At 40.5% G+C, this 15,709-nt stretch overlaps 1 protein-coding gene across 2 annotated transcripts in view; it reads right to left on the reverse strand.

The window, feature by feature from the left end:
- Positions 1–15,709, reverse strand: part of PTPRU (protein tyrosine phosphatase receptor type U) — a 120,593-nt gene that overhangs the window by 53,413 nt on the left and 51,471 nt on the right. For both annotated transcript variants that reach the window (XM_074217892.1, XM_074217893.1), the window contains 3 exons: positions 8,775–8,884; positions 8,287–8,488; positions 6,503–6,605 (listed from right to left, as the gene is read on the reverse strand). In XM_074217892.1, coding sequence (XP_074073993.1) covers positions 6,503–6,605; positions 8,287–8,488; positions 8,775–8,884 — 415 coding nt within the window. The remainder of the gene's footprint in view (positions 1–6,502; positions 6,606–8,286; positions 8,489–8,774; positions 8,885–15,709) is intronic.

Below are 15,709 nucleotides of genomic sequence, written 5' to 3' on the forward strand. Positions count from 1 at the left end.
TTGGGAAGGATTTTAGAGGTCATCAAGTCCAATAGATAAGAAAACCAAGGTCCACTGTGGTTTAAGTAACTTGACCAGGGTCACCCAGTCTAAAATGGGACTGAAACTCCAATCTTCCCTCCCAATTCCCCTTCACATTGCAGCTCAATATGAACGTAACTCAAGATTGATAATATAGGTAAAACACCATGCAAACCTTGTTAAGAAAAGTTAGCAGATCCCATTCTAAGATTTGATGAGTAAGTCCCCATTTGCCCTCTCTTGCTTTGATTAGTTTATAAACTTTAATCCTGTCCCATTTGTTTCCACCTTGCCAGACTAGGCCTATACATTAGCATTCTCCTCTGAACCTGGATTTGAGCTCAGGTCCTCTTGAATCTAGGGAGGTGTTCTATCCACTGCACCATCTAGCAGAAAAATAGCAAGGAGAAAGTAGGGAGTAGGAGAACTGAAGAGGGATATGCCATCCAACAAATGGGATTGCATAAATAAAGCAAATTACCTACTGATAAACCTTCTATAAATTCTTTTTTCTTTTTTTTTTTAGGTTTTTGCAGGGCAAACATGGTTAAGTGGCTTGCCCAAGGCCACACAGCTAGGTCATTATTAGGTGTCTGAGACCAGATTTGAACCCAGGTACTCCTGACTCCAGGACCGGTGCTTTATCCACTATGCCACCTAGCCACCCCCCAACCCTCTATAAATTCTTACTCTTATTGTCTCATTCAGCTGACGTCACCAAGCTTCAGGAAGGCAATTAAAAGGACCAGTCCCTGCCTCAACTGGGAAAGTCAGGGAACCTCCAGGTCCAGAAGAGTACCAGAACCAGAGCCCACTATCTCTGGGTACCATCTCTTTAATAGCTTCCCTAAATCTGATAGCCCAGCTGCTCCTGACTCTTTCCTCTGGTCCCCATCTGAGAGCTTGGAAGGCAGGGTAAAGGAAAGAGTGAGTCACACAGTCCCTTTGCAGAGCTGGTCCTAGACAGAGACAATCTCCCTATACCCAGAAAGGAGCAATTGGGAAGCAATGACCCTTCCCACTAACCACTAATGTGAGCTCCCATATGGTTTGTGTATAGGTGTATGTAAGGTTCTGTAAATTCTAGGAGCTTTCTGGAGAATGTTCCCTGGCTAGGGGATGTGACCTATGAAAATCTAAACCCAAAGATGCAGATACAATCAGCAGGGAGAATGGGAGCTTAACTGGATCCCATTGGTGACAATCTGGTCCAGCCTTGCAAGTGGAGAGTGGAATCAGCCAAACTGGCCTTCCCTTCTCCTCACAAACAACCCTCCCATCTGGCTATCCCACATGTCTAGAAATCACTCTCTTCCTACCTCCACTTCAGAAAGCACCTCTCTTTTCTTCAAAACACAATTCAAGCACCATCTTCTGAATGAAGATTTTCCTGATTCCCCCAATGGCTAGGATCCATCTTCCCAAATAACTACTATTTACATATGCACATACTTGCACATATATTTACATGCACACAAATACATATATGTGCATCTGTGCACATATATCTATATGTCCACATGTGTGTGGGGGTATATATGTGTATTTCTGTATTCATATGTAGATGTGAGTAAATATATGTACATCAACTTTATTCTGTATTTTTATACTTGCTTATTCTCTCCCCTATTAGAATGTAAGGTCCCTAAAAATAGTAATGATTTCCTTCTTTGTATGTGACAGGGTAGAATGAATAGAGCACCAACTCTGGAGTCAGGGGGACCTGAGTTCAAATGCATCCTCAGATATTTGATGCTTTCTAGCAGTGTGACCTTGGGCAAGTCATTTAATCCTGACTGTCTTGGATCCAGGGCCATCTCCAGTCATCCAGTTCATATGTGACTATTAGATCCTGTGGCTCCAGAGGAAAACATGGGGCGGGTTATTTAGCCAAGCACTCCCCTCACTCACTCAAATCCAATTCACCTGCTTGTTATGGCATCACCTCCCTGATATCATGATCCTCTTCAAGATTGAAAGACAAACATCAGCACACTTGTCTGACCCACAGAAGATTCTATGGGCCCAAGGAGAGAGAAATGCCCTAAGATTCTGTCCTTAGTCCTACTCTCTTCAGTCTCATCACTGACTCTCAGGAGAGCAATAATGCCATGCTCATCAAATTTTGGGTATACATGAGGCTAAAATGTTTAGCTGAGATGTTACATGATAGATTCAAGAATACCAAAGAGTTCACAAAGTTGGTCTAATGGGTCAAATTTTCAAAAACTTCAATAGTGAGAGGAAAATAAATGGAGGCAGATTTCAGCTTCATGTAAAAGCTGGTCCTAAGTTTCTTTATATGTGGGGAAAAGAGAGGAAATTTGAAATAAATGGGCTCTAAGGGTCTTTCTAGCTCTAAATTCATGATTCAAAGATCCTAAGGAAAACTTTTTAACAATTTTTATGTAGAGGATACAGATTGAAAAAACTCCTCTCTACTCTTTCAGGTCATTATTTTTTTCTGTATCTTATAATCTTAGAGATTTGCCTCTAGCGTTGAGTTTCCCAGGGCCACACAGTCAATTTGTCAGAGGCAGGGCCCAGTTAGACAAAACAATCTCTAAAAGTGTCTCCCTGCCCTAAATTTATGATCCCAGATTATGTAAATTAGGAAACTGAGGCTCAGAGAAAGGAGAAGATCATATATCAGAGGCAGAACCTGAACTCAGGTCATTCTGGGTTCCAAGGCCTCTCAATTTGAATTGTCCAAAAGCAGAAGGGGTCATATGGGAGAAAAGGGAAAGTCTCCCCTTCCTGGAGATTTTCAAAGGTCACTTGTCATATATTTTATTGTGAGGATTGCTTTAAGGAATGGTTAAAACCAATGGCTCCTGATCATCCTGCACCCTCCAACTCCCAAATTCTGTGATTCTAAGTGTCCTGGCAGTAGAGATCTGCAAGTCAAGAATGGCTAGTGACTTCTCAGGGAAATCATGGAGGGGATTTGATTAGATGTCCTCAAAGGTCCCTTCCAAGTCTGAGATTCCATGGGATTGAGAAAGATTGAGTCAGGAAAGTCAGATCAAGATTATGATGAGCCTTAAGACAAGGTCATGATGTGCAATAGACCCAAAGGTTGGTAAGAAGATTGGCCTCCAGAGTCGGGTTAACTCAAGCTAGAATTCCATGGCCAAATCACTTTGGACTCTAGAAATTCATGCTTTTTTTAATTTAATTTATAAAACTTTAAGGACATGATTTTTCAAATGTGGGTTCTCTCCCCACCCCACTTCAGAAATCTAAAACTCTAAAACTCAGTACTCAAGTTTTAAGAATGGCAGGGTCTAAAACATTATAGCCTGCATAATAAGCATCTCTGAATATAGCCAGGCTAGTTCTGAACCAGAACTACCCTTGAACCCCTTTCCAGCTTGATAGGCCTGTTATATCTTGCAAGCCAATGACATAAAGCCTTTGGGAATCCCCGATACTTTCACACCATGACAGCAACAGAGGATTTTGGGGAAAAATTGTTATTTCACTGTATGGAAGTAAAGTCCTTTGGGAAAATTGTGATTGTTATTATAGATATTTATTAATTAATATAAATAATAATGATAGCACATTCATATAAGATTTTAAGATTTTCAAAGCACTTTGTATATTTTATTTCATTTGATTTTCACAATAATCCTGAAAGTAGGGGCTTTTATTATCCCCATTCTGCACATGAGAAAAGTCTTGAGAGAAGTAACCTGACTTGTCCATGGTCACATAGCTAGTAAATGTCTGAGGCAAGATTTAAACTCAGGCCTTCTTGACTCCAAAGATTAGAGGTTAAGATTTCTTGAGTTGCCCCAAAATAGAGGTCAGCCAGTCATTTTCACAAGAGGAAAACTGGAAACATCGGAGGAGAAAAGCAATCTTGCAGAAGAGGCTCAGAACCAAGGTAGGAGAACTTCTATGCAAATTCCCCATAAAATAAGTTAATTGTCCCATCTTCATCAGGGCAGGCTTTGGAAAGGAGGGTCAGCTCTACTGCAGTCTGGTTTTCCCTGGGATGACTCCAGGAAAAAAGAAACTTCAGGCTTCTCTCTCTCTCTCTCTCTCTCTCTCTCTCTCTCTCTCTCTCTCTCTCTCTCTTGCCCTGTGGCTTGAAAAATCCACCCAAATGAGAGACTCTCCTACATCCCTGTCTCCATGGTAACAATCCAGACACCATTTGCTACCATCTCTGGGGGTAATGAGTAAAGTGGGGAGTAGGCATTGCCCCCAGAGTAATAATAGCCCCTGAGGTCTCATGTCCTACCTAAATGACCTACTTATGTGATGCCAACTCAATTCTAGCCTCTAACCCTGGTTCTTACTGCCCAGGCCACAGAAAGGAAAGAGACACCCACACCTGTCTTCCTGTCAGCTACCTCACATGTAACAGAGAGAAATAGTGTATATTGGTGGAAATCAAGAAAACCTGGATTAGAATTCGAAATAATTGACTTTGTAACTCTAAGCAAGTCAAGCCATCTCTCTGAACCTCTGTTTTCTCATCTACATAATGAGATTCACAATAGCACTTACTTCACAGGTCTGTTGTAGAAATCAAATGAGATAATGTATGTAAAGCCTTTAGCAAATCTTAAAGTGTTAAAGCAAGAAATCAAATTGAACTTATTAAAACACCTACTATGGGCACTATTTATGAACATTATAATGGCAGCATAGCAGACATTGTTAAATACTTTACAAATAGTATTTCATTTGATATAACCAGTTCTTATTGTTGCTGTATAAATAATCACTAGTATGAATAATGATATTAATATTATGAAAGAATTTCTCTTAACAGCAAACCTAACTCTCTTATCATGATTTGGGGACAGGTAAGAGGGAAAAAAAATCTTCCTTATTGATCATAAATGAGGCAGCCCCCAAAGGTCCTCCCTCAGGTTTGGGTCTCCATCTCATGACCAAGCTCCCATCTCAGGCATAATTTCAACACATAATCCTCAAACTTCCACCTCCTTACATACTTTAGAAGCCCCCACTCTTCCAATTACTCTACCTAGGTTAAAGAAGAGGGTTGCACTGTTTCTATAGTGGCAAAGAAAGACAAAGAGCAAGTATTCACACAGTCTGCAATGTCCAGAGACTGCTCTGTTTACACTAATTGGTGCCCCTCAGTGATCAGGGTCCTCCATATCCAACATGCAGAATAATCAGTACCCCACTTGCCAACATCCTCACTGAACAACACAGAGTGATCTGAGTCCTCCACAATCAACATGCAACGTGACCAGTCCCCACAATAGCCAACATCCTAATAGCCAGATATCATCAATGGCCAGCATCTTCTATTGTCAATATGCCATGATCAGTATACTTAGTGACTAATATCCACAGGAACTGACCTCCTCAATGACTAATTGACCAAAATCCCATACTGATCAAATCCTCAAAGATTGGCCAGTATACTTAATAGCCAGTATCTTCAATGACTAATATCCATATTGATTGATGCTTTCCATAGACAGTATTCCCAGCTATCAAACTCTTCAGTGACCAATGTTCTCAGTGAACAGAGTTCCCAGTATCCAGCCCTCTCAACAATTAGCATCTAGAGTGACCCATATCTTCTGTAGCCAATGTCCTCAATGCATCCATAGTAGTCAATGTCCTTGGTAACCAATATCTATAGTGACCAAGGTTCAAGGAGAATGCTATCTTCAATACTAGTTTATAGTGACTACCATCTTTTCACACCAAGAATCCATAGTGAACAAAATAAGCAGGATATACAGAGATTGACAACTTCAGTGATTAGTTTTGACAGTAACTACACAGGGATCAATATTTCCAATTATCAGTTTATTGAGTGACCTCCATCATCAATTAATGTCCACAGTAATCAAAGTCCACAGCAATCAGCATCCCCAGTCACCAGAATCCACAATGACCTATTTTCTCAGTAGTCAATGCACCCTAAAGTTGATCACAGGGGACTAGAATCCTCAATGATCATCACCCATAATGACTAACTTCCTCAGTGACCAAAGTCTATGATAAGTATGAGTAATGTTCACATCAGTGAATATCCTCAGGGACTGGTATTGATGGTGACCAAGATCCATAGTAATCAATATCCTTAATGTCCAGGTCTACAGAAGCCACTATCTTCAGCAATTATAGTCCATAGATCCAGTGACCAACATCCTTGGAGTCCAGAATCCATAATCAGTCACATACCATATGATTAATATCCCTTAGTAACTAGGTTCAACTGGTTACTAAGGACATAGGAGGAGGAAAAAGGAACAGAGATGGAAATGGAGTTGGCATGGGACAGGGGTGAGGGAGCTAGTGTTTATACAAAAGAATGGAACCATGAATCAAAGGAGAAGGAATGAAAGGACAGAAAGGTAGAAAGGACAAAGGGATCAAAAGAACAAACAGGGAAAGGAAATGAAAGAAAAAAAATCCCACAGGACCTGCCTGTCCCCAAGATCATTCACACTCAGCCCTCCCTACTGAACCATCCTACCTGATGGGGGCCCCTCGTCCTTGTGCTGGCCTCAGCAGCACTGTGATGGTGCTCTCCGACTCCCCTAGTGGGGATGGCATGTCCCCATAGTCAAAGCTCGGAGCTGGGGAGAGAAAAATGGGGAGGAGTGAGCCAGGGACCAGGTGAGAAGTGTGAGGAGATTCAGAGCATCCTAGACTCCAAATGTCATGACCATTATCCCCTAAACTCCTATGTCTCTGACCTCTCTATTACCTTAATACCCAAGAATCCTGAACCCTCCTATTCCCAGATTTCCAGACATCTCAACCTGTAGCCTCCCTGAGGATTGAAGAATCCTCAGCTTTCTTCATCCCTAGTACACCACTCTTCCTGATTACTTAATCTCTAGCCCCCATGGTCCCTGGTCCCTTGGTCCTACCTCCCTTTGTCCCTGACATCTATGATCACTTAACAGCCAAGCTTCCCGATCCCTTCTGTTCTCAGTCTCCTTGATCCTTCAGTCCCCAGTTCCCTAACTCCCTAACTTTCAAGCCTCATTGACCCTTTTGTCCCTGAACTCCCTGACTCCTGTTCAACCAACCTTCCTGATTCCCTCCATCCCCAGAAAGTGCTTGCCCTTCCAAATATCCCAGGTCCAAGCTTTCTCATCCTTCAGGGTCCACCCCACATCTTTTGGCCTCCAACCTCCATGATCACCCTAACTACAACCTCTCTGACTCCTTAACATTCTACTTTCTTGAATTCTCCCAGATCCTTCATTTCTAATAATCCTTCACATCTTCCCTAAATCTTTATTCTCTAATCCTCTGATCCTTTGGTCCCCAACCTCCATGATCCCTCTAGATCACTGACCTCTTTGACCCTTCTTTCCCCTGAACCTTCACTTATGTTCAAATCCCCAGGATGCCTGATACATCAGTATCAGTTGCCCCCCTGACCACTCCCATCTCCAGCCTCCCTGACTTCACTGTCCTCTGCTTCTCTGACCCCTCTCTCTGTCCCCTGCCTTCATAACTCCTCTGGAAAGTATCAAAAGGGTGAGCAATAAGGTTCTCAATCTGTGATTTCAGTGGAATAGGGAGCTTCTAGGTAAAGAACCTCCCACTCCAATGTACATCAGCACCATCTCCACAACCATAGTCTTAGGGAGCTCTGAGACATTTAAGTACCCAAGGTTACACAGCCTGTGTCAGAAGTAGGAAATGAAGTCAGGTCTTCCAAGCTCTCTGCCTGGTAGGTCATGCTACCTACCTCTCAGTATTGGGAAGACTAATAGCACACTGAAAAAACACAAAACAGACACTGAGTGACCCTTTGGAGAGAAGGAACAAAGCTCTCCCCAAGGACAGCAGGATATGTTCCCAGAAATCAGAAAAGTTAGGTCAAAAATGGAACCAAAGGGCAGCTAGGTGGTGCAGTGGACAGAGCACAGGTCCTGAAGTTGGGAGGACCTGAATTCAGGTCTGACCTCAGATACTTAATAATTACCTAGCTATGTGACCTTTGGCAAGTCACTTAACCTCATTGCCTTGAAAACAAAAAAAGAAAAAATTTAAAATTTAAAAAAAGGAACCAAAATGAATTGAGCCCCTAATCATTATATGACAGCCTCTTTTGGGGGAATAACCCCCTCATCTCCAAATACTCCCATGAATCTTTACCAAAGCACCCAGGAACCACTTCTCCACCTCCTATTCTTCTAATGCAATAATGGTACCCAACCTTGTCTGATTTCCACTATATTCCATGACATGAGATAGTTCACAGGATTAGCTTGAAGAACGAGGAAAGTGGTTGCTCACCAGAGATGTTGGTTGTGATCTCAGTGAGGGCCGTCTGACCAAAGCCCTTGCCAGTCCTTGCCCTCACAGAGAACAAGTATGTGGTACCCGGATGCAGATTGGAGAACACATGGTAAGTCTCATTTCGGAGCTTGGACACTGTGCGCCTTGGGCCAGGCACATTCACAGCAGGGTCTGATGACTCAATGCTCTGATAGCTGATCTGGAGATAGGTCAAGGGATGAGAAAGTCACAGAGAAGAGGGAACACAGGTCATTAAGCCCTCATAACAAATTTTGTGGATTACCTCCCCAACTTTCTACCTCCCTTCTCTCCAAAATCTAAACAACTCTTTCCTCTCACCTCCCTATCTCCACTTCCCTCTACCATCTACCCATCTCTTCTCCCCAACCTCCATCCCCCAAGCTTCTGGGCAATGCTTATGGGTCTGTATCTACCCAGAGGACCAAGGTTTGCACTCCTAGGCAATCTCAAAGAGATAGGTCTACCTCATATTGGGTGATGAGGCCATTTGGTTCCAGGGGTTCTTCCCACTTCAGAAATATCATGTCCTCCAGGGGGGTGAAGGTCAGTGACTCTGCTGAGATTCCTCCAGGAACTACAAGGGAAACCCATCCCAGACCTTAATTAACCCAGCAATGATTAGGAAGGATAGTGATCAGATGAGAGGAGGAATTTTCTGACCACAAAAGAGATGACACTCTCACAGATGAATTGGGAGTTTGCCTTCCCTGGAAGTCCTTAAACTCAAGAGAGGACTTATTCAGCCAATTAGCATTTATTAAATGACTTCTGTGTGCCAGCACTGAGCTAGTCACTAAAGATATTAAAGACAAAAATGAAAAAAAATTCCTATTCACAAGATTTTTTTCTAATGGTCAAGACAACTAATACATCTATAAATACATAAAACAAAAATATTGCCTAAATAAAATAAATAAATGCAGGCATAGCAGATTGGATGGAGGGCCAAATCTGAAATCAGGAAGACTCATCTTCCTAAGTTGAAATCTGGCCTCAGACAGTGTGACCCTGGGAAAGTTACTTCACCATATTTGCCTCAGTTTCCTCACCTGTAAAAGAGCTAGAAAAGGAAATGGCAAATCACTCCAGTACCTTTGTCAAGAAAACTCCAAATGTAATCATGAAGACTCAGACACAACCGAACAGTAACAATAACAATTTAGGATGGATTAGCAAATGGGGATAACAGAAGATAGTTCTTGATGTTCATTGTTAAAAAAGAAAGGAATTCTATGAGGCAGAGATGAGGAAGGAATGTATTTAGACACGGCATTCAACCAGTGCATAGATGAGAAAAGGAGTGTCAAGTTTAAGAAAAGTCTACAGGAATAGCCCTGAGACAGAACAGGAAGGTGAGGGGGACAGATCGAATGATTAAAGGAGGAAATTTTCACATAGAAAAATTGGAGCAGAATGAGGTAAAGGGACATCATAGAGAGCAAGGTGCCTCAGAAGGAAAGACTGCTCAGCTTCTCACATCTCATCAGAGATGAATAAGATACACATTGTCAAACATGGCCACTATGTTGATTTATCTTCCTTGAGTATTCTTCCTGGTTACAAGGAAAGGTTTTATTGGGAAGGAGGAGTCATTGAAACATAAGAAAAATGGAGGGGGGGTGGGAAAAAGGAGAACATTAATAAAATGCTTTTAAAAGAATGGACACTAAAGGCAGAAAAAAAAACCTCAGGACAATATAGTCTAATATTCATTGTATAGCAAAGGAAATAAAAGTCCTAGACAAGTACCTTCACAACTGGTCAGTGGTAAAAAATAGAACCCAAGTCTCTTAATCAACAGCACATAATCTTTTTAATGAATGTTTTGATTAATGTTCATGCTAGAAATTCTACTCTCCCAATCCTGGAGGGGTTTATTTTGCAATGAATCAAGTCTCATGAGATATAGTAAATGGTCAGAGACTCCAGAAGATAGTGATCCATTGAGGATCCCATGTCCCAAGAACATAAAATGCTTGGTCATTAAATCTAGGGCTTAAAGAGGCTTAAGAGGTCACTGAATTCAACCCCCTCATTTTTGCAGACAGAGATATCAAAACTCAGTGAGGTTAAGTGCTGACTTCAGAGTATGAGGTGGGATTTGAATCCAGATCTCTCTGATACAAAACCTAGTATTTTATATCCTATACAACACTGGATATGAACTGTTGTAGAGTGAAACAGTCTACACAAAATTTACAGCAATATGCTATTACCACTCCAAAGCCAAGGTGCACCTTCCAGTCCAGATTGATGAATTCCCAGCAAACTGAGGAGAGATTTTGAGCCTGGCTCTCTAGTCTCACCCTATGTCCTCCAGGCTTATAGGACAGACCCTGACCCTAGATACCATCCCATCATCCACTCAACCCAAGAGCGCTCTCCAATTACTTGCCCTAATCATTAGTCTGATGAGGCTCTCCCAGAGGAAAACTTCAAACTAGAATTGAACCACCCTAGTTAAGGCTTGATTTTGATTATACAACTGGAGAGGGGATAGAAGCTATTCAAGAAACCCAGACAGTCAATGGCTCTTCAAGAAAGGCTGATGGATGATTGTTAAGAGTCAAACACTCACTAAGCACCTATGATGAGCATGGGCAGCAACCTGTTCTCAATCTCTAAGAGTTTATAGTCTAGTTATAAAGAGGAACATGCCTGGTGACTGTAGGAAAACATCCCCCAAAGTCAGTAAATGATACACACCTTCTGACTCAGTGATACTACAACTAAGCCTGTGCACTCTTACAGACCAAAGAAAGGGGGTAAGAACTCACACACAAAAATTATTTATAGCTGCCCTTTTGGTGGTGGCAAAGAATGCAAACTAAGACGGTGTCCATCAACTGGGAAACAGCTGAACAAATTATAGAATAGGAAGGTGATGGAATAATATTGTGCCATAAGAAATAATGGAGGGGGTGGTTTCAGAGAACCCTGAAAAGATTTGTATGAACTGATACAAAAGGGAAGTGAACAGTGCCGGAAGAACAATCTACACAACAACAACAACAACATTGTAAGGATAAATACTTTGAAAGACTTAAGAGCTTTGATCAAGGTAATGACCAGCCACAATTCCAGAGGAGCTATGGGGAAACACATTACCCACTCTGTCTTCTAACAGAGAAGAAACTCAAGGTGTAGATTGAATTATATGGTTTTGATATAGCCAGTGTAGCAATGTCTTGTTTGACTATGCATATTTCTGACCAGGATTTTTCCTTTTCCTTTTTTTTTCTTTCAACAGTAAGGGAGGTGGGAAGGAGAGAAAATAAATACACAAAAGAACTAGAAATAAATTATTGGAGAATGGCTAAACAAAATGTGGAATGTGAATGGAATGGAATATTATTGTGCTTTAAGAGGCAGCTGGTAACCCATGCATAGAGCACTGGGTGACTTTAAAGAAGACTTGAACTGAAAATCTGGTCTCAGATATTTCCTAACTATGTGACCCTAAGCAAGTCACAAGTCACTTGATCTCTATGTGCCTCAATTTCCTCAACTATAAAATGGGGTCACAATAGCATCTGGCTTCCAGGGTTATTTCAAGTATCAAGATAATATTTTTAAAGTGCTTACCATACTGTCTGGAATATAATAGGTACTTCATAAATGCTAAATCCCTTCCCCTTTCCTCTCCTGTAAGAAATGAGGAACACTATGAAAAGAGAAGCACTGAAACATGATGCAGAATAAAGTAAGCAGTGCCAAGAAAACAATACACATAATGACTATAACAATGGAAACGGAAAGGACAACCATAAAACAAGTGAAAATGAATGTTGCAGAATTACAAAGAAGAAGCCTGGCCTAAAAGAATGGATGAAAGAGAAGACACCTGTCTCCACTTCTTTGCAGACCTCCAAGGGGAAGGGATGGGGAGAATGCCCTGGAATGTGGACCACTGCATGTATCTTCAGAATTTTTCTATGTATGATCAGTTTTGCTGTTTTTTCTTCTTCATTTTCTTTAGAAAATATTCTTTGCTTTATGGGAAGGAGGAGGGAGAGAGAGGGGTTATTGAGAAAATTTAGGCAATGTGAAAACAAAAGATATCAATAATATTTTTTAAAAAAAAGGAAAATGTTTATTCATTGAAAACTATTTTTCAAGAGTACTACATTTGGAAGCAGAAGAACTTGGAATCCAGGGCTTGGGTTTACTATTTATTAACTGTGGAGCCTCCACGAAAATAAATAAGTGAATGAAGATAGATTAAATGAATAAATGGATAGACAGATAAATAAAGGAATGAATGGATGAATAGATAGATAAATGAATGAATAGACAAATAAAGGAATGAAGAGATAGAAAAATGAATAAATAAATGGATAGGTAAATCAAGGAATGAATAGATAAATGAATAAATGAATGGGTAGGTAAATAAAGGAATGAATGAATAGCTAGATCTATATGTAGAACATTTATAAAGCACCTCTCTAGGTCAGGCTCTGCACCAGGCACTTTACAAATATAACCTCATTTGATCCTCACAACAATCCTGGAAGATAGGTGCTGTTATTATCTCCATTTTACAAATGAGGAAACAAAGGCAGAATTGTGACTTGCCCATAGTCATTCAAAGTCTCATAGTTAGTAAGACTCTGAGGTCAGATTTGAACTCCATGCTGGTCTTCTATCTATTGTCCCACCTAGACTTAAGCTGAAAACAGACAGAAAGAGGATCAGTCCCAGTCCCAGGCAGGAGTCCCCTAAGACCTGCCTATCCCAGTCTCTCCAGGGTGCAGCCCAACCTCTGAAACTAAGGCAAGAGGCAGAGGAATCACAACTGTATTTGCTATGTCTGCAACATCTGCTCCAGCTCTCTGTTATCTAGTGCCTAGAAGCTCCCAGAAACAAATTTCATAGGAGGGATGGAATCAGACAAGTTTCAGAGAGGATGCAGCCAAGACTTTTAAACATGTCTCATCTCCCCCAAGCCCCATTTCCCTTTTACTTGACAGATCTCTGAATATTTTAAAAGTATTAGAAATATCATCCCAATGGTCATCAACTGGAGAATCACTGAACAAGTTGTAGTATTTGAATGTGATAGAATACTAGTGTTATAAAAGAAATGAGTGAGCAGATTTCAGGAAAACCTGGAAAGACTTACCTAAACTGATCCTAAGTGAAGTGAGCAGAACCAGGAGAACAGTGATACAGTAACAGCAATATTGTGAGATGATCAACTATGGTACACACCTAGCTCTTCTCAGCAACATAGTGATCAAAGACAATTCTAAAAGATTTGTGATAGAAAATGCAATCCACACCCAGACAAAAAACACTATGGAGTCTGAATGCAGATCAAAGCATACTATTTTCACTTTATTTTTGTTTGTTTTTCTCCTTGTGTTTTTTCCCTTCTGTTCTGATTCTTCTCTAACAACATGACTAATATAAAAATTAATATACTATATATCAGATAACCTTTATCAGATTGCATACTGTCTTGGTGATGGAGAAAATTTTATAAAAACGAATATTGAAAATTGTCTTTATGTGTGATTAGGGAAAAAATAAAATGATATTAAGATTTTTTAAAAAGTAGCAGCATCCCTCCTGAGAAAGAATTATGGAGTTTGAACAGAGACCAAAGACTATTACCTTTAATTTTTTTAAAAATGCTTTCTTGTTATGTTAATTCTGCTCTATCTCATACTTCATGTTTCTTCCTTAAGGATATGATTTCTCTCTCATCGCATTTAACTTGGATCAGTGCATACCATGGAAACAATGTAAAAACTAACAAACTGTCTTCTGCAGGGTGTAGGGGGGGAGGGAAGCAAGATTAGGGGGAAAATTATAAAACTCAAAATACATAAAATCTTTCAAAAAAAAAAAGTAGTAGCATCCCATTTATAAGAGACCAAGATACTCTAACCTCCCCTGGATTTCTACCTTCTCTTAGGTTCATACATTTAGAACTAGAAGGGAGCTTGGAGATCTTCACTAGAATGTAAGCTCCTTCAGGACAGAGGCTGCTTCATTTTTCTTTTTGTATCTCTGGCATCTAGCATGGCACCTGGTACATAGTAAATAATTAATTCTTGTTGAATGATTAATAAAATATAAATATCTCATTTTACAGAGGGTGAAACCAAGGCCACAGAGGATGTGACTTATCTGAGGTCATACATGCAAACTTCAGCATTTGACCTCAGGTCCTCTAATTTCAAATTTAGTCCTCTTTCTATTACACTAGGCTGCTGTTGCTTCTCAACATCCTTAGTAATATAGAGCATCCCAATCCTTGATCTTTCCACCTTCAATGTCAACCAAGGGAGAAAAACAAACTTGCAAGAAGTGTACAGATTCATGCAAAATTCTAAAAGTCCCTCGCAAATCATGGAAATTATATGAGGTTATTACCATATATGTCAATGGTGAGGGTGGGAAAATAGGAGGTGCAGAATACTATCAGTCTGGTAAGGAAAGAGGAGTTATTTATCAAAAGGAGACTGGCTAAGTGGGTAGAGTCCTGCTCAAGTAATCCTTCTGGAACTACTAACCCCAGAATTTGCTAAGAAAGGCTATGATGATATCAGCTTAGAAATAGGAAAATAAACAAGAAAGGAGCTGTAGGCTCAGGATGGAGAGATGTGAGCTAAGCCAACATACTGGCCAGTTAGCTCAGAAAGATGGACTAGCCAATATGGTCAACTTAGGGGGTATTGCAGCATAAAGATCCCTGTGCCCTAAAACTTTGAAATTCCAGGCTCTAAGTTTATTTTGCTTTAACTTTTCTTCAACTATGGCTAGTTAAGGGGAGGCTAGGTGGAGCAGTGGATAGAGCACTGGCTCTGGAGCCAGGAGTACCTGAATTCAAATCCAGCCTCAGACACTTAATAATTAACTAGCTGTGTGGCCTTGGGCAAGCCACTTAACCCCATTGCCTTGCAAGAACTAAAAACTATGGCTAGTTAGGTCTCTTTGAAAAGCTTCATCTCAAGAAAGACTATGGGAGTGGAATACTATCTGGATTATACTGTCTGACTGATGGATTGGTTTGAATGACTAAAATGCTTTTTTCCTCTTTCTTTCTGTCTTCCTTCCTTCCTTTCTCTTTCCTTCATTCTTTCCTTCTTTCCTTCCTTTTTTTTCATTATTACAAAGGAAGAGATGTCAGCTGTGATACTCAGTCTCTCTGGGGGCAAAAAAATGTATATATGCACATATCGCTATTTAAGTTTAATCTATATTATTAATACTCTTTTCAGTCCAAATAATCAACAAAACAATAAATCAAGTCCTAAGTAGTAGTGGCCAATTTCAGAGGTATAAATGCTCCAGTTAAACATTTGAGACCAGTTCTAGCAAGTGGGTTAGAGCTGGCCCTAGGACAACACCTAGATAACTCCCAAAGGACAGGAGGGAAGAATGATCTAGC

The sequence above is a fragment of the Macrotis lagotis genome, chromosome 1 (assembly GCF_037893015.1).
Source record: "Macrotis lagotis isolate mMagLag1 chromosome 1, bilby.v1.9.chrom.fasta, whole genome shotgun sequence".
In the NCBI taxonomy this organism is placed as follows: domain Eukaryota; kingdom Metazoa; phylum Chordata; class Mammalia; order Peramelemorphia; family Peramelidae; genus Macrotis; species Macrotis lagotis.